Source organism: Loxodonta africana, chromosome 1, assembly GCF_030014295.1.
Source record: "Loxodonta africana isolate mLoxAfr1 chromosome 1, mLoxAfr1.hap2, whole genome shotgun sequence".
Taxonomy (NCBI): domain Eukaryota; kingdom Metazoa; phylum Chordata; class Mammalia; order Proboscidea; family Elephantidae; genus Loxodonta; species Loxodonta africana.
The window spans coordinates 21,610,758-21,630,636 of NC_087342.1; the positions used below are offsets into that span (position 1 = coordinate 21,610,758).

General features: G+C 42.2%; 1 protein-coding gene across 1 annotated transcript in view; it reads left to right on the forward strand.

Moving 5' to 3' along the window:
- The window catches only part of ATP13A4 (ATPase 13A4), a 93,547-nt gene extending 90,794 nt beyond the window's left edge, over positions 1–2,753 (forward strand). Inside the window, exon 30 of the mRNA XM_064279854.1 lies at positions 1,863–2,753. Coding sequence (XP_064135924.1) covers positions 1,863–2,075 — 213 coding nt within the window. The 3' untranslated portion in view covers positions 2,076–2,753. The remainder of the gene's footprint in view (positions 1–1,862) is intronic.
- Positions 2,754–19,879: the final 17,126 nt, after the last annotated feature.

Consider the following 19,879-nt stretch of genomic DNA (forward strand, 5'->3'; position numbering starts at 1 on the left):
CTTTATTCCAGTAGGAACTGGGTAAAGGTTTACTCGATTATTAAAGAATGGCCCAGCTCAGCCCCAGCAGATGGAGAGGGTATAATTTGATATTCATGAAAGACAAAGCTGCTCCTTGGTTTTTTATGTCTAGTGAGAAATAGAGCTGCCCTTGTGGATGATTAATGTGGCTTCCCAGCAGCTTCCAAATGGAGATACGACATGACAGAGTGCCAGTTCCCACCCTGTGCCCCACCCCGCAGGTGATCCAGACAATCTCCAGAAGCTGGGAGTTACCTTTTTCTCTATCAGCAGGCTCTTTGAGACTTTAGTGAAGGTAGTTGCGATGGACACATACATTTCCTGCCTCATGGGGTGAGCCTAGAAGAGTAGCTAAAGACCACAGCCTAGTTTGGATGTAGCAAGATGTTTTTCCTTAGGTGACTCAGGGTTGTCAGCAGATTCCAAGGATGCCTGGGGTGGGCCATGCCTTATCCCAGCTCTAAGGAGAACTACAAGTCCTTGTTAATTAAAGAGGACTAAACACCTTTTTTTTTTTTTAAACACCTTGCTGTGGGAAAGGAGAATAACATGTTTGGCTAGGTAGGCCCCAAGGCTTGCAAGATGCTGATGAGATGGTTGTGTGAGGCTTGAATAGCCTGCCGGCTTATGATCAGTTATCAGAGGAAAGATTTAGACTAGCTGTTCTTCATCATTTTCATGAGCAGTGGGACTCAAATCTCAAAGATGGGTGGGTTTTAGAAAAACCGGCTATCTCTGACAAAGTTCCTTGTAGACCATAGAATTAACTCTTACAATTTAGAAAAATATCACTCGTGGACATCAAAACAAGCTGTAATTCTCTAGGACAGCTTGGCTCCTCATGGTTTTTGTTTCTTTCATGATAACTTGTAAGATGGTCAACCTTTGTGGCCAAATATGATAAAAGTGAAAGATTAAACAGATAACCCCCAGGTACTCCATAGTGTAGGTTATATCTTGGGTCCTATTTGAGTCTTAGCCTAACCCAGGAAATAAAATGGCAGTCAAAAATGTTCTCAAAGACCCATATTTTTGCAGTCTTAAAAAACGCATTTCAAGGAAATATTTCCAGGTAAAGCTCAGAGGCATATGTGGTTGCCTTGAATCAGGCCACAGTGCACAGCCACTAGGTAAATGAGTAGAAGAGTAGAGAAAGGGAGGAGGCTGTACCATACTACGCCCTACATTGTAAAAAAGGGAGTGATATAATCCATACTACAAACATAAGAGGAAGGAATTATTACTCTAAATCACCAAGGCTTAGAAAGGGTGATTAATTTGCTTATAGTAGGAGTCAGAGCTGAAACTTAAGTCCAGATTTGTCCAACTCCAAGGCTGTGGCCTACATTCCAATTTCACCCACCTGCGTCCATGACTATGCAGCCTCATGCCTGGGTATCCCAAAGCCACAGTATACACATAGCACATCTTACTAGAGGGTCAGTTTTATTTAGTGGTAAGTAATTTTAATAGTCATTTTATATTAAATCAAATACGGAGATGGCATGGAGTTGAATGCAAAATTTGAATGATTTTAAATGTGATTTAAACATGAGACTCAAATTTCATCTTTGAGGCAGTCCTCTTCAAGCTCTGTTCCCAGATTCTTGAATCTGGGTGCCTCACATTTCTTCTAGAAGGGATAATAAAGTGGAAAAGTTTGAGAACCTGAGCCCTACCCCATTAAGCCCCTTTGGATTTGCCCAGGGCTCAAGTTTTTTGTCAAGCTGGATTCAGACAGCTGACGTACTAGTGGCTCATCATGGTCTATGGTGGGCCACGGCCTGGGAACCTTGACCCCTTGACCTCTAATTGTAAAGAGTAACCCTTTTATTTTGCAGGAGGCCATTATTGAAAACCGAGCCCTGTGGATGGTAATCAAAAGGTGTTTTGGCTATCAATCAAAAAGCCAATATCGGATATGGCAGAGGGCCTTGGCGAAGGACCCCAGTTGGCCCCCATTAAACCAAACCTCCTACTGTGACCTGCCAGGGTGTGGTGGGGGCGTGTCTTACGGCAATCCAGTGTTTGAAAGCAATGAAGAACAACTTTGAAAGAAATATGATATCTGAAGTTGATACAACAGAGAACCAATGACAAAAGGGACCAGTTTCAGTGATTTTTAAGCAATGAGGCTCTTAGGATATCAGCTAGAGTTTGGGCTATACCTATCAAATCATGGTGACAAATTAAATTGTGTTTGATAAAATGCTTTCTATAAGCAGAACACTGCCCCAGCACAGTGCTTTCCTCTTGGCTTCAGAATGTATTGGGGATGTTTAGTGAATCATGAATGGGCCGAAGATGGCACTGGGCTAAGAGATTGGGAGGATAAAAAAGAAGAATAGGCATTTTTTCTTCTTAGAATATATATATATTTTTCTTTATGGGTTGAGGGGAAGTAGCATTATGTATACTCATAGAGTTGTAATATGTCAAAGATAATTTTTGAACCTTTACTTCATTGATGGAAAAACTAATGCATGGGAGCCATCACACCAATCTTCACTGCCTGGTTTCCTTGTGTTTGTAGAACTTTGTGAATTTGAAGCTTTTCCTTCTACTTCTGGCCTTCCTGTATATCAGCCAGGATAGGCTAGGTGTATGCTGCAATAACAAACAAGCCTCATATCTCAGTGCCTTAACACACAAGAGCTTATTTCTTGGCCCACTGCAAGAACAGCTGTCTTCGTAGTGGTAACTGCTCCAATCTGATGGCTGTACTGAATGAACGCAAGGGCTTCATGTTTACCGTGACAGGGAAAGGAAGAGACTGGGGATCACAAAGGGCTTTCACTGCCTCACCTCCAAAGTGGCACATGTTGCTTCTACCCCACCACAACTCATTAGCCAAGGATTTGGCGAAGGAGCTGGTAAGTCTCCAGTATTCAGGGTTGGCTTCATGAGTAGGCACCCTGTGCAGTCACATGGAGCTTAATGGTCTGTTGTCACCATCTTGAAATTCTTAATTTTTTGAAAAAGGGACTCTGCATTTTCACTTTGCACTGGACCCCACAAATTATGTAGTTGATCAGGCCTGTATTCCTACAGAAGAAAAGGAAGCATATTGGGGGTCCTAGTACTGTCCATGAAACTCTACCTTTCCCCACCCTATGAACTTTTAGGAAACACTCATATCACATACCCAACCCTAGGAGCTGCTCTGTTAATTTTGAGGAACATTGGTCTCGTGCTACAACATCACATGTCATCAGCAATGTAAGTCCTCATACAACTGACCCATTTCTCAAATTTTGAGGCTTCAGCGTCCAGAACACTAAATTTCTCCCTTGTGTTGTCATTACTACAGTTTGGTCATATTGGCTAAATTGAACATAGCACGTATCCAGTTTTCTGTTAGCTCAGCAGACAATGATTCTGAGAGAATATCCACAAACACCATTTTAAAGCAAAAGCAAGATTTTCATTGGGAACATGAAATCCTAAATGCATGCTCTGAGCAGGAGGTGTATGTCCCAGCCCGGCTTGGCTTTGCCAGTTGTCAATAGCATCTGCCAGTATTCCCTTCTGTGACAGAGCATGGTTGGTGGCTCTATGACTGCAGGTCATTCTGGGAATGTGGTGTTTCCCAGCCAGGAGGGTGGTTTGTTGCTTATGACTTTAGAATAGGGCATGAAGGTATTTCAGTGTTCCACAGCTGTAGCATCATTGTCTTTTTTGGTAGAGAAAAAACTGTTTCCTTTTAAAACATCAGCCTCAGCCATGACATGGTGGTCCCTAATGTCTTGTTCTAAAGTAATAGTTTTTATTTTTCCTCTCATTTTCCAAAAGTTGAGGGTTGAGTGGTAGAAGCAAGTTGGAGACAGTCTGCAACCTCATTATGAGAAAGAACGGTGTGCACAGTCCATATTTGTAAGAGCCCCATGCAAAGTGCTTTCACCTCCATGAGCTCATTTGAATTGCACAATTCTCTTGTAACTCAGTGAAAGACTTATCACCCCCAACGTGCCATGAGAAAACAGATTCAGGAGGAGGGCAGCAGATTCAGCCTCAAACACAGATCTTTTGAGCAAATGTTATGTTGCTTCCAAACACTTCCTAATGATGAAGCAGCAGTAGAGCAAGCTGTTCTGTTTGGTCTCACAGGCAAGCAGAGAATGGACTTCTTATTTGTCAGGTGGAAGGAGGAAACCCTCTGTTCAGACGTATGCCAGGCACCTTGCCAGGCCTGGGCTAGGTGTGTTAAAAAACAGTACAAGACAAAAAGAAAATGTGATTTTCTTTCTGAGACTCTGAGTTGCTCTTGCCTTGGCCCTAAGTGATTCCATGCTCAGCAATCTAGAAAATATCAGCATGGCCAGGGACAGAAGACTCTGGTTCCCCACTAGCCAAGCAACACTAAATTCTCTGCCAAAAGGGCCTCATTTTGAAGACTGTACTTGGGATTAGCTACTTAAAGCCTGTAAGTGACAGAACAGGGAGTGCTTAGTCTGGAAAAGAGAAGAGTCTGGGGGCTGTGAGAGCTGTTTTTAGTATTTGAAAGTTATCATGGGAAAGAAGAATCCGACTGTGCCGGATGGCACAAGAAAGCAACAGCAGGACCAGTGAGTAAAGATCACAGTGGGGACAACTTCAGGATAATGTGAAGACCACGGATGGAAGAGGAAGTGGAGGGCCTCAAGAGACATGCACTCTGTGGCACTGGAGGGTTTGAGTGGATATTCAAAGATCAATTATAGGAAAAAGTCAAGTATTGAAGGAAACTCAATTATTTGCAAGCTCTTTCTCAGGCTTGGTAGTCCCAATGTCTCTGTCTCATGCTGTGGTACGAACTACTTACTACTGTGGCCTACACAGGATATCACGCTGATGTTCCTGGGCGAGGTAGGCTTGGGAGGATATAGTGGGGGAGTGAGGATTTCCTCAGCCCTGTAAGATCTTCCTGGGTGGAAATACGGACTTGTCTGCTCTGTACCTTGGAAGGTGGCTCCCAATGAGAGTAACAGCTTAGAAGAAAAGGTGGGCAGTGAGGCGTCCTGACTTCCAAATTAACAGCTGAAGGGATACTATTGATGTGTACATTTTCTTAGAGAGGGGTGTTTGAAAATTTTTGAATAAAGAATATGGGAGAAAGTCCCAAACCCTAAGGCAGAGCTACCTGCTACCAATAAGCTTTCCTGCCTAGGACTTGGAGGAGAAAAGGATGCAGCTGCAATTCTTACCATTTGAGAGCGTTCCTGTATGTGTACCCCAAGGTACTCAGCTCTTACTTGAAAAGAAGCAGCCCGACTCTGGGCTCCCTTCCCTCAATATGTAATGATCTGAGTATGGAAATGTGTCGATGTGGTCTGTGTCCTTATGTGTACATGGAAGCATGCAGGGGCACCCTTGCAGATGTGATGGCTGGAAAAGAGATTATTTATACAGAGCCTTGTATTTAGTTCATGCTGTAATAAAATATTCTGTGTAAAAAAAGCAAGTAAAAATCTATACTCCGTTGGTCTAAAATCAATCTCTCTCTCTTTCTGAGTCTTTCACACTGGCTGATAAAATGGGGTGGTCTATTCCAATAGTGTGGAAGCAAAGCAGCCTCTTTACAAAGTTCCAGACATTTCCTAACACCACAGATACTATTATTCATGGCTTTGCGCACAGTGCAATAACGTTTACAGAATGTCTTCATCCTCATTCTCTCATTTAAGCCTCATGACATGGCAACCTTAGGAGGAAGGCAAGGCAAGGATTATTATCCTCATTCTTTTGATGAGGTAGGTACCCGAGACTCCAAGAGGGTCAGTAACCTGTCCAAGGGCACACAGCTAGTCTGTAGAGAATCTAGATTCAGATGCAGGTTCTCTGCAGTCTCACTCTTCCATGCTGTTTCCCCCTAGATGAAAAGTTCATGACAATGGAAAAAGGAAAAAATGTAAGCAAGGCAACTGTTCAATGCGATTACCATCGTGAATACAATTCCCTCCAGAAAGAGTTTAGTTTCTCATGGACGTTCTCTTGAACCTGACCATCAATCACAGAAACAGTTAACTCCCACAGCTAGACAAGTAAAAGCACGAAATCAGAGCCCTCAGAATCTTTCTCGTGTAATCACAGGAAGCTCTAGTTTCTGACTTCAGCTTCCAGAAGCAGAAAGTTGGTCCTCTGCTTGAACTCTGTTCAGCCCCTGGTTCTGTACAGCTTTTCAGGGTCATACGGGTTCTCTCTCAGCCTTGCCTTGTGCTTACTTCTCTTTATATAAAAACTTTGAAAATGACTTTCACACAGCATTCTCTCTGCCCTTTGTTTCCCATTGTTGTTAGTTGCCATTGCATTGACTCTGACTCATGGCAACCCCACGTACATTGCCTGGTCCTGTGCCATGTTCACAATCATTGGCATGTTGAGTCCATTGTTGTAGCTATTGTATATTTTGAGTGCCTTCCAACCTAGGGGCTCATATTCCAGCACTATATCATACAATGTTCTGTGGTGATCCATAGGTTTTCATTGGCCAATTTTTCCGAAGTAGACCACAGGCCTTTCTTCCTAGTCTGTCTTAGTCTGGATGCATCTCTGAAACATGTTCACCATGGGTGACCCTGCTAGTATTTGAAATACCGGTGGCATAGCTTCCAGCATCAGAGCAACATGCAAGCCACCACAGTATGACAGACTGAGAGACAACTGACAGTAGTCCCCATTAGACTTGGGAAAATAACCAGGGACTCTGCAGCAAGCTAAAGTTCCTGTTATTGCTGGTATTCAATACTCACTTTCCCATTGCAATACCTTTGCTCACGTTTTCTTTTTTAGGACAACAATCATTTTTACTCTTATTCCACAGTCCAAATCCCACCCATTTATGGGATCCAATTAGAATGCCACTTGATCTGCCAAGCCAGCTGGGAACTCTCTTTCACCCGCAAGCTCACCACACTCTACACATTCATCCTTTGCCTGGCGTGCTTCTCTTTTTACCTTGTGCTATGGAGTCTCTGGGTGGTGCAAATGGTTAATGTGTTCGGCTGCTAACCAAAAGGCCCACCCACAGTTGCCTCGGAAGAAAGGCTTGGTGATCTACTTCTGAAAAATCAGGCATTGAAAACTCTATGGAGCACAGCTCTACTTTGATACATATGGGGTCGCCATTCAACAGCAACTGGTTATAGTCCCATAGTGTCTCAACTTCCCCCACTCCCATCTGACCCTACATCTGCAAGACAGCACATTCTCTAAGAATAGGAAACAAGCCTAATTCTTCTCATTTTTCTCCCCTTCACCTATCACAGGGCCGTATGCATGACTAGGAATGAAGCAAGCAACTGTGGCATGATTGAATAAAACAAATACAATCACTGGGCTATTTTGTTGATTTATTTCTCCTCTTTGTCTGTGAACATCTGTTTTTCCATTCAGTACAGAAAGGATTAACTAAAACAATAGGGCTACGAATATAAACAAGCAAAAGCACAGAGTATAGTGACCCCAATGTTGTGCTTAATAAGTTTGGCTATCCACTTATACTGTCTGTGTGTGTGTGTGTGTGTGTGTGTGGAATTAAAAGGGTTAGGTATGGAAGACAAAGATTATCTTGATAAGTAGAGATACCAGAGACTTGCTTGCATGAGGGTGGGAGAACCCCCTGGGGAAGATACTCAACCCAAGGAAAGAGAGAGTCGAGGCACACGAGCTTACTTAAAAGGCAAATAGAGAACAGGGGTAAATTTTGAGTACAGCAGGGTGTGTACCCAGTAGTTTTTTCTCTGGTTTCACCCTACTTTTAGGAACTTCTGCAAGGGCCTGAGGAAGAGGACCCATAAAACTATTGTCGTCAAGTCGATTCCGACTCATAGCGACCCTACAGCACAGAGTAGAATTGCCCCATGGAGTTTCCAAGGAGCGCCTGGTGGATTTGAACTGCTGACCTTTTGGTTAGCAGCCGTAGCACTCAACCACTGCACCACCAGGGCTCCAGTGAGCTGTGATGAAAAGAGAGCTTGAGAAAGACCTGATCTAGGGTCTGTGTCTGTCTTAAGTCCTGGCCTTGCACATATTGTAGCTGTTTGATGTATTATGTGAATCAATAAATTAGTAAATAAAAGAATGGATAAATGAGAAAAAAATGAGCAAAGTAATAAACATACTGCCAACTTTCAGCAATTAAATGCATATAATTCTATTTTAATTAAAAGGCATTTATCCATGCTTTATTATTTGTTTAAAGTTATTTTTTATTTAGTTTGTATATTCTTATTTATTTAAAATAAGATGCAGAGTACAACTCTTTCTTACAGGATCAATTGCTTTCACCTCAAAAGAGTCAACTTTATATTTTTACTTTCCTTTGCCACCCTTCTGTTCATTACTTTATTTAAATTGATATTTTTCTGGATAATTTCCAAGCCTATGAGATTTCCCATGAGATGGAAAACCTACGTGAGAGAATCCAGATTTGGATATATTTATAGGCAGCTTTCAGTTCTTTTTGCTGTCACCTCACATGTTAACCCACTCTCTCCAGGGGACAGACCACAACAATTCCTAGTCTTTTTGGTACATGGTTCTCAATCTTTACCCCCATTGTTAAAATCCTCAAAGAGCATATTGAAAATAAATTCCTGGGCCCAATCTCAGACATACTCAATCAAAATTTCTGTGAGGGGTACTGGGGATCTGTATCTTTATCAAGTACTTCAGGCAATTCCAATGACAAACGAGGTTTAGGGGTTCCATGACCCTCAAGAGTAACTTAGGTTATTTTCCCCCTGAATGTGTTAATTTGCACTTGTCCACATAAAGACTCATCTACAATTTTTCCTTCCATCTCACCCAGCACTGAGGGAACTTTATGTGGAATAATTCCTTTGGAAATGCTAAGTTTGCCTCTGTGCATCCTCTACTTCATATTATAAAAGCAGTCCCTGGTGGGGAAACACTCTGCTGACAGACTTCTCTCCCTTGAGGTGAGCCCATTTATCCCTGCTGTTAGAGCTCACTCTTGACAAAACAATTGCATAATGCTGAAGTTCTGTGGCGAAAATCATTACCATGAGCCAAAGGCAATCAAATAGAATTGGGTTTAAAACCTTGAAGCTAGGTGAAAATGTGTGCAAAAACTCCAAACCTTAAGATTCAAACAAATTCGTAGTTCAGATAAGGAAGAAAAAGAAAACCTGATCCTGAATTGCCCGTAGACTTGAATATCTCAAGGGGATTCTATTCTCTCCAATAAGGTTATATCACCTGGAACTGATTAGTAAAGAATCAATATGACTTCGGACACCAGTTTATAGGTCTATATCATTGTTAGAATAGCTCTTGGGATCCAGGTCACTCTGAAATGCCTGGGTCTATTCCTCACCATTGTAACCATATCATCTCATCCCAAGTGTTCATTTTTTTCTAGGGAGTTCTTTTGAATTGTCAAAGGCAATTGAACCACTGTTCTTTCAGCAGAGACAACACTAGTTTTAGAAATGCCATTGCCCTTCTTTTCAACAGCCTTCACTGACTTCAACAGTTGTCAGCATTTTCAGTAGTATTGGAGGAAGCAGAGATGGGAGCCTAGTGTTTTCACCACGGTATTGACCTGAAAGCACTGGGGCATATTTTTGGCTACTAGTCAGAATCAGGTTGGTGACTTACCTGACAAACACAGTTAACACTTGACAGTCATTCTCAGTGGCACTTGCTGCACTCATCAGACAAGTCATGCAACTTGTTCTTGTGGCCAGTCATCTGGAAAGCCCTCCAGAATGTTAAACAGGCATCTTGTTTCCATGCAGCTAAATGCACGCAGAGCACCTGGATAATGTGGCTGGAGCTTTGGCAAACTTAAAGTCCTTGACAAAAGTCAATGTATTTCCAGCAGAATAAAATGAGCTATTGAATTCTCCTGGAAGAATCCCAGTACTTCAGACCGAACAAATGGTCAGACCAAACTCAGGATGGCTGCATGGAAAAATTTTAATTAGAGAAGGAAGAAATTGAAGGCTTTGAAGTGAAGGAGCTGAGTAAGAACCCAGTGAGAGAAAGCAAATAAGGAAAACTGCTTATGGTGGTGTAGTAGTTAAGAGCAAAAGGTCTGCAGTTTGAAATCCACTAGCCACTCCTTGGAAACCCTATGGGGCAGTTCTATTCTGTCCTGTAGAGTTGCTGTGAGTCAGAATCGACTCCATGGCAATGAGTTTGGTTTTGTTTTTCCTCCCCTTAGAAAGAAGTGTAGGGGCACAAATATTAGGACTCTTTGGTTCTTTTTTGAGGTTGGACTGAACAAAGACTCATGTTCAAATATTTTATTAAGGAAGGGTTTGTAAGAGAAATTGGTAAGGGAGGGGAACAAGGCAACTAAGAGCATGATTTCAGGCAAAGCCTGATGCTGGCTGGGAGCTAAGGAATGTAAGTTTCAACTCTGTTTGTCCCAACTGTTGACCAGGGAGCAGGGTTTCAGATGCCAACCCTTTGTGGATCAATGGCTCAGGGCTGCTTGAACACGGGGTGTGGAAAGGGGAGTAAATTCCAGGCACTTTCTGGTCCTTGCTGAGTCATGCAATGGGGCTTCCATAGCTTAAGGGAGATCCTGTGAAGAGGGTCAGAGGTACAGGTCATTACATGAAAAAGTATACAAAAGCCTGGGGAGGAATCCAAGGAGATTTGAACAGACTATAGACAATATCTATTACAGTTCTATATTCCACTCTGCCACTGATGAATCCAAGGGAAAAATCCTGTAGGCATCAGTCTCATCTGAAAAATGGAATATTGTAAAGGAGGGAAAAACAGGGAAAGAGTGAATCATTTGTTTACTCAGTATTTATTGAGCACCTGCTATATGTACAACTCCCTGGGCTAAATGCTTGGATTTGAAGACAAACGGTTCTTACCCACAAATGTGATACCAGTCATTGTTGACTTATGAATAAAATACTATGGGAATAGTCCCTAAGTCAAAGTTGGACTGAAGGACAGCTAGGGCCACAAAATCTAGGACAAATAAAGAATTAGGAAAATAGAATTGACTCCACGATAGAGTAAATCAATTATTACTTATTTAATGACTGAAAAGACAAAGTTTTTAAAATCCAAAACAAAATAATTAAAAAACACAACAAAACAAATAAGAAAAATAATCGCTTTAATGATCCACACCAAATTAACGGTATCTGTAATGCACAAAATCTCCTTTTACTATAAAAACCAAGTAGAGCATTAGGGAATTTAATCCAAGTTCTGGTACTTGACTCCCATGAGGGGTACAGAAGAGCTAGCTCAGATACCTAAGCTTGTGCTCTGCCTGGATGGAGGGCAGCTGGAGGGGCATCCATGCCTAGAATAGGAGCAGAAATGAGAGCCCCAGGGAAAAGCCATTAGCGGAAGCAGGGAAGCCTTTTCTTCATCGGTCAGGAGTCAGTTGTAAGTGGGTGAAGTGAAACATTTCTTTCCCTTTAATCTTCACATTCTGAGTAGAAGTCCATAGGCTTCCTTGTTTTCTATTAGAAGTTGCAGATATTCTACCAATCATTCACTTTCAAACATCAAAACTTCTGCTGACAAATTTGGAACCATCCAGTTTCTATAGGAAGAAGACACCTCAAAGGGTCCAGCTAAGCAATGAATGATTCACATATGTCAGTGACAAGCCAAACCCGAACCTGCCAAAGAGAGATGAGCTTGTCAAAATCCTTGTGCGATATGGGTCACAAGAGCAGCTGGAGGAAAGCTGCAGAGTGAAGACTAGGATTCAGGAGCCATGGCTTCAGAGGACTGAGCTCAACAGTAGGATCTCACTCATCTCTGAATTCTTAAATTTGGACCTAGAATTGTTCTTTGTACATGGATATTTCTCACAAGTACATGCATAATTCAATTGAAGAGCACTGAAGATGTTGGTGAGCCACCATTACACCTCCATGGGATGCTATTTGCCAATCATATAAAATCGAATTCCTTAGCTAGACCATTAAGACTTCCATCACCTGGCTTCAACTTAATTTTCTAGTCTCCCACCCTCCCCACCCCAAGGATCTTCAAATAGAATAAGCTAGGACTGCACATTGAAAGTCATAATATTTTTTGTATAAGTGCACATTTTAGTTCATTCTTGAAATATATTATTGAATTTGAATACTACCTGTAAATTGAAATTAATTTTTCTCACAAATTTTGTCTATTTTAAAACTAAAGAACATATCAAGAAAATAAAACATCTGTGGAAGGATTTAGTAGTTGCCTAAATTATACCTCTTGCAGGTGTTTTGCCTTTATTAGAGACTTCATTTATCAATTATAACAATGTTGCTATCAATGACAACATGTGCATTTGTGATGGCTACAGTTATATGTCAACTTGATTAGGCTATGATTTTCAGTGGTTTGGCAGATATGTAACCATTCTCCATTTTGTGATCGGATGTGAGCACAGGCTCAGCAAGATGAACTTCCACTCACCAACGTCAACTTGGTGGTGCCCAATCTGCCAAGAACAGAGACCAACACTGAGTCCCCAGTATGTCACCGTTCCGAGGCATAATCAGCCAGAAACCTGGTATGTAAAGGGCAGCATTTTATTCTTGTTGGGGTAGACACGTACCCTGGATATGGATTTGCCTTCCCTGTAAGCAATACTTCTGCCAAGACTACCAACATGGACTTACAGAATGCCTATCCACAGTGGTGGTATCCCACACAGCATCACTTCAGATCAAGTAACTCACTTCACAGCAAGTGAAATTGGCAATGGGTCCATGATCATGGAATTCACTGGTCTTACCATGTCTCCCATCATCTTGAAGTAGCTGGTTTGATAGGTCTATGGAATGGCCTTTTAAAGACACAATTACGGTGCCAGCTATGTGGCAATACTTTGCAGGACTGGGGAAATGTTCTCCAGGAGGCTGTATATGCTCCAAACCAGCATCCGCTATATTGTGCTGCTTGTCCCATAGCCAGGAATCATGGGTTCAGGAATCAAAATGTGCAAGCAGGAGTGGCACCACTCACTATTATCCCTAGTGATCCACTCACAGAATTTTCGCTTGCTGTCCCCACAACCCTATGCTCTGTGGATCTAGAGGTCTTAGTTCCAAAGGGAGGAATGCTCCCACCAGGAGACACAACACTGATTCGGTTGATCTGGGAGTTAAGAATGTCACCTGGCCACTGTGGGCTTCTCATGCCTCTGAATCAACAGGCAAAGAACAAAGGTACTGTATTGACTGGTGTGATTGATCCTGATTACCAGGGGGAAATCTGATTGATATTACCTAATGGTGATAAAGAAAAGCATGTCTGGAACAGAGGAGATCCCTTAGGACATCTCTTCATACTACTATGTCCTGTGATTAAAGTCAATGGAAAATGACAGCAACTCAATTCCGACATGACTACTAATAGCCCAGGCCCTTCAGAAATGAAGGTTTGGGTCATCCCACCAGGCAAAGAACCATGACCAGCTCAGGTGCTTGCTGAGGGCAAAGGAAATAATGGAATATGGAATGAGTGGTAGACGAAGGTAGTTTTAAATACCAGCCACAATCACGTGACCAGTTGCAGAAATGAAGACAGTAATACTTTTAGTATTTCTTTTTTTGATTATAAGTTATCAGTGTATGTGTGTGTATACACACACACATACACACACTTACTCCTCACTTATTGATATGGTTTGTTTCCAAAGACCAGGTCGTTATGGGAAAATCGGCATTATGTGAAAATGGAGGATGACCACTTCAGATTACAAAATGGAGGATGACTACATCATTATATAACTACCAAATTACATCAATACATAACTGCCAAACCACTGAGGATCATGGCCCAGTTAAGATGACACATAACCTTAACCATCACAGCCAGCGTTACTCTCGCCTCATACTTTGGTGTTTGTTACTGCCAGATATCCATCGTTAACATGCAAAATAGTTAAATAGTAGATTTTTTCCTACTGTCCTGAAGGCAAAATGTTGGATAACGAGACAGTCAATAAGTGAGGAGTAGGTGTATATATAGCAAATATCTTTGTTTTCTCCCTTCCCTCTTATTCCATTACTTATTATAAAATGTAAGATTTAGATAGGGCTAGTGTGTTTTTGGTTGTGCATATGTCAGTTGTATCATGTTAGGTGCAAGTATAACTTTATAATTATCTTTATTTAGAGATTGTGTATGGTTTAAGGAGATGTGTACAGGTGCCAAGTTGGGGAGGTAGGCTGTGATGGTTAAGGCTATGTGTCAACTTGGTTAGGCCATGATTCTCAGCAGTTTGGCAGATATTATGTAATCATCCTCCATTTTGTGATCTGTATGAGCAGTCAATCAGTTGAAAGGGGAGTTTCCTTGGAGGTGTGGCCTGTATCCAATACATATAGATGTTCCAGCAAAGCTTACTCTCTGGAGATCCTGCATCGAACTCGTCATCCTCTGACTTCTGGTTCTTCAGATGTAAACCAGAGAAAGGAGTTTGGGAATTCAGAAGAGGGAGAGGGGCTGTTTCCTCTGGACTGTTTCATTTTTTCCCTTATGAAAAGCAAACCAAATCAGTTGACATCGAGTTGATGCCAATTCATGGCAACCCCATGTGTGTTAGAGTAGAACCGTGCTCCATGGAGTTTTCAATGGCTGATTTTTTGGAAGTAGATTGCCAGGCTTTTCTTCTGAGGTGTCTCTGGGTGGCCTATAATTTCCAACCTTTCCAAGTCTAACACAGTCAAGGGCATTAATGGTTTGCAACACCAGGGACTCCTTTTCCCCTATAGAGGAGTTGTATGCTTGTCTTGTTTCCTTACTGGATTGCAGGCTCACTATGGGCAAAATCAGCATCTGATTCATTTCTGTCCCCCCTACAGTCCTAACCCAGTTCTGAAAGCTCAAGCTATTTGCTGGGAGAAAAAAAAAAAAAAAAGAGGAAGAAGTTGAGAGGTAATAAGGGGAAGGCTCCTTTCTATAGCTTGAGTTTTTCTTTTGTCTCCAGATAAGATGTGGCTTCACTTCCACTCATCTAAGTTTTGACTCATTCACCAAATTCTCAATTCATTGATCCTCTAAGTAGAAATTTGAGGTGGAGAGTGGGAAGGGCCACAACCATGCCTTCACCTTCAGCAGCCCATATTTGCATTTCCAAAAGAGAGCTCTCTCTGCTCTAGTTCAGTCTGTAGAGAGTGTGTGGGTTGTTTTGGTCCTGTGGTGGTTAGGAGTGGTAGAAGCAGGAGTAGCTGGCGCTGCCTATAAACAGACTGTGCATATTTCGTATAAAGAATTAGTCATGTATCGAAATTCAAGTGTTTTTTTCCTAACCTTTGTAGTTTTTGCAAAGAGCTCACAAGGTCATCCAATCATTCTATGCCCTGTTACCTGATATTATAAACCTCTCAGGTTTCTCTAGTTCATCCTTAGCCTTCAATAACACAGGCCTTCATCACATCCGCCTTACGCAGCAATTACCTCTGCACAGTTTTGCCTCTGTCACTCAGACAGTGAGTCCTTTGAGGAAAGGATCCAATCTGATCTTTCCCTTTCTTCTCACTGTAATAAACATAGGGTCTGTGTGCAAGAGACTGCTAAGAGGACACCAAACTGAGTTTTTCGTCTTCCTGGGCACACAGGTGAACCACGTTTCCTAGACAACTTTGTGGTTAAGTGGGGTCATATGACTGAATTCTAGCCAACTTTTAGCCCAAGTACAGAGTTTCTCCTCCAGGATTAGTCCATAAACATTTACTATCTTCTATGCATTCCCCTTCCATATATAGCAGCCCTGGAAGCCACATGTTGAAGCTGGTAGAGACACAAGATGGAAGGAATCTGCCACTCTAAATCACTGCTTGTAGGAGAGCCCTCCACCAATGCCCTCCCACAACCACAAACTTAGACCATCCTTCTAGTATGTTAAGCCAGTGAAAATTTTTATTGCTTTTTACTGGGGGTGCCAGCATGTCTCATCCAACGCAATGTTAAGGAAGCACAGTAGACACATCCAAACTGCCTGAGGAGCCGAATTGCTGGGCTGAGGGCTGTGGGGACCATGGTCTCAGGGAACATCTAGCTCAATTGGTATAATGTAGTTTATAACAAAAATGTTCTACATTCTACTTGGTCTTAAAAGCTTGTGAGTGGTCACTTAAGATACTCACCTGGGCTCACCCCGTCTGGAGCAAGGGAGAATGAAGAAAACCAAAGACACAAGAGAAAGATCAGTCCAAAGGACTGATGGACCACAATTACCATATCCTCTACCAGACTGAGTCCAGCACAACTAGGTGGTGTCCAGCTACCACCAACTGCTCAGACAGAGATTGCAATAGAGGGTCCTGGACAGAGCTGAAGAAAAATGTAGAACAAAATTCTAACTCACAATAAAAGACCAGACTTACTGGCCTGACAGAGACTGGAGAAACCTCGCGAGTATGGCCTCACAACACCCTTTTAGTTTTTAATGAAGTCACTCCTGAGGTTTACCCTTAAGCCCAAGATTAGACAGGCCCATAAAACAAAATGAGACTAGAGGGCACACCTGCCCAGGGACAAGGACTAGAAGGCAGGAGGAGACAGGAAAGCTGGTAATAGGGAACCCAAGGTCAAGAAGGGGAGAGCGTTGACATGTTGTGGGGTTGGTAACCAAAGTCACAGAACAATATGGGTACTAATTGTTTAGTGAGAAGGTAGTTTGCTCCATAAACTTTCATCTAAAATACAATTAAAAAAGAAAATTCTTATTGTTTGTTATTGCTGTAGCAGTCATCCTGCCTTAAACAAATGTTGCAAGTATTCAACCATGTTTGTGAATTAGAATATTCCCCCGGGACCCCAGTGAGTAAACAGCAAGAAAGCTTTGAAATCTAGATAAGAAATCCAAATCTGGACTAGTTTTCTTTCAGATCATGGGAAGAGGGGGTTGAGTATCTTGTCCCTGTCAAGTAAGAGACTGAGGCATGGCTTCAATACCTTCCACCATGTCTGTTGCCTCTTCGTTTGATAAATCACGTGGAGAAGACCCTCAGAGACTAGAGGTAGAGACACACTCTCTCTTCCTAACCCAAGTTATCCCCAGGCCATTAGCTCCTCCAGCATTCAGAGCAGAGTTTTATAGAAAATATGGCAGGAGAAGAGGTAGTTTTTCCTGGTGAAAAGGAAAAAACTGTACTAGAAGACTGACAGGAGACCCAACCTTGAGCCCTTGCTCTGCCATTATTTTGCTGTGTAACCTTGAGCAAACCTCTCTCCCTTTCTGTGTTTTTTGTTTTGTTTTGTTTTCTGGAAAGTGTGTGCTGTGTTGGGGGTAGGAGGGAGATGAGATGCTCTCCCTGTCCCTTCCTGTGGCTTTGCCCTGGAGAGTAGACCCTTCAGAGAGCCAAGATAGGACTTTTACAGATATCATCAGTTCTTTGGTTCCTTGTGGGAGATGAAGATTTTACTCCCTTTTCCTTTTGTACCTCCTCATCCAGCTTCTCTCTTCCATTCTGTCTCTGGAGGCCCCTGTCTTATGCCATAAATGCTGACCACCTCCTTCTCAGTGGTAAGGAGTTTGGCTTTGATGTTTTTCAGGATGTACTGTGCTCTGCTCCCTGTCACAAGTGTCAAGAATCAGGCCTCTTCAAATGGAAAAAGATTGGAGGGTCCCAACATAAGTTACAACCTCCTGAGATTTATGGCTAGAAATTCTATAGACCAGCCTGGAAAAAGCCATTCCCCCAATGCTGAGACTGCTTCTCCTACTAGATATCCTCTTCCCATCTACACGCACGTGAACACAATAGGTTGCTCTCCCACCCATGGGGCTTCAAAGGACTGGCTAAGCCATGGAGGTGTGACTGGCTTTCCCTTAGTTACTGCCCTCTGAAATTAGATCCTTTAAACTTTAATGTCTATTGCAGATCTTCCAGGAGGCAAGGTTTAAAGCAGATGCGATTAATTTTTCTACAGAGCATATCCTCTTACAGATAAAGTCAATGATCAGTGGTTATACAACCTCAAGATCAATTAATATGAAATTTGACCTGAAGAAGGCTCAATGTGAGCATGCACACCTGTGGGGCTGGTAAGCTCATTACCTTTAAAGCACTTGAGAGCAGTGGTGATTATTAGAAGACTGGCTGAAAGCAGAGAATACCAGAAAGGTCTTTATCTGTGTTTTATTGACTATGCAGAGGCATATGACTGTGTGGATCATAACAAATTATAGATAATATTGCAAAGAATGGGAATTCCAGAACACTTTATTGTACTCATGCAGAACCTTACATAGACTAAGAGGCAGTCATTCAAACAGAACAAAGGAATACTGTGTGGTTTAAAATCAGGAAAGGTATGCTTCAGGGTTGTGTCTTTTCACCATACTTATTCAATCTTTCTGCTGAGCAAATAATTCGAGAAGCTGGACTATGTGAAGAGGAACTCGGCATCAGGATTGGAGGAAGACTCATTAATAACCTACAGTATGAAGAAGACACAACTTTTCTTGCTGAAAATGAAGAGGACTCGAAGCTCTTACTGATGAAGATCAAGGACTCCTCAGTATGGATTACAGCTTAACATAAAGAAGACAAAAATCCTTATAACTGGACAAATAAGCAACATCATGATAAATGGAGAAAAGATTGAAGTTGTCAAGGATTTCATCTCACTTGGATCCACAATCGACACCTATGGAAGCAGCGGTCAAGAAATCAAATGGTGTATTGCTTGGGCAAATCTGCTGCAAAAGACCTCTTTAAAGGGTTGAAAATCAACGGCATCACTTTGAGGACTAAGCTGCGCCTGACCCAAGCCATGGTATTTTCAATCATCTCATAAGCATGTGAAAGCTGTACGATGAATAAGGAAGATCAAAGAAGAATTGGTACCTTTTAATTATGGTGTTGGTGAAGAATATTGGATATACCATGGGCTGCCAGAAGAAAGAACAAGTCTGTCTTGGAAGAAGTACAGCTAGAATACTTCTTAGAAGGGTGGATGGTGAGACTTTGTCTCACATACTTTGGACATGTTATCAGGAGGACCAGTCCCTGAGGAGGAAATCATGCTTGATAAAGTAGAGGATCAGCAAAAGAGAGGAAGAGACCCCTCAAGGAGATGGATCGACACAGTGGTTACCACAATGAGCTGAAACATAACAAAGATTGTGAGGATGGCGCAGGACCAGGCAGTGTTTCATTATGCTGTACATAGGGTTGCTATGAGTCAGAACCAACAGAATGGCACCTAATGGCAAGAACAACAGGTCAAATTGAAGTTTTTGTACTTACACAGGGCAAAACGGCACTGCTCATCAGTGGGGAGGAGCTGGGGTCTCAAGTCTTGGGTGGTGGAAAGAAAGAGAGTTCCTCTGCCACATACAAAGCATAAAATAACCACTAAAAAATGGACCAAGTAGCCTGACATGGTTTGCAAGCTCTTCATAGCTTGGAAGATACATGTTTATATCTCCATCATCATTGCTCATAATTCTCCCCTCTTTCTCTTTATTCTCAAGTCTTGCTTTGCTCCAAATATTTCCCCAAATAGGCCATGTTTTTCACCTCTCTTGACCGTCTTTGCACATTCCCTTTCTGGCCTAGAATGTTCATCTTACCTGTCACTTTCCCCCATTCCTTTGCCCTGGTTAACTTCTATTCCTCTTTGAGGTCTCAGCTGAAATGCCACTCCCCGGAGAGGCTGTTCCTATTCCATTAGGTCTGATTTCAATGTCCTTCTCAATTAAGATGAAACCCTGGTGGCGTAGCGGTCAAGAGCTACATCTGCGAACCAAAAGGTTGGCAGTTTGAATCCACCATGTGCTCCTTGGAAACCCTATGGGGCAGACGTACTCTGTCCTGTAGGGCCGCTATGAGTTGGAATAGACTCAATGGCAACAGCTTAGGTTCGTTTTTTTTTTTTTTTTTCTTTTTTCTCCTTCAAGGGGCTCTAAAAA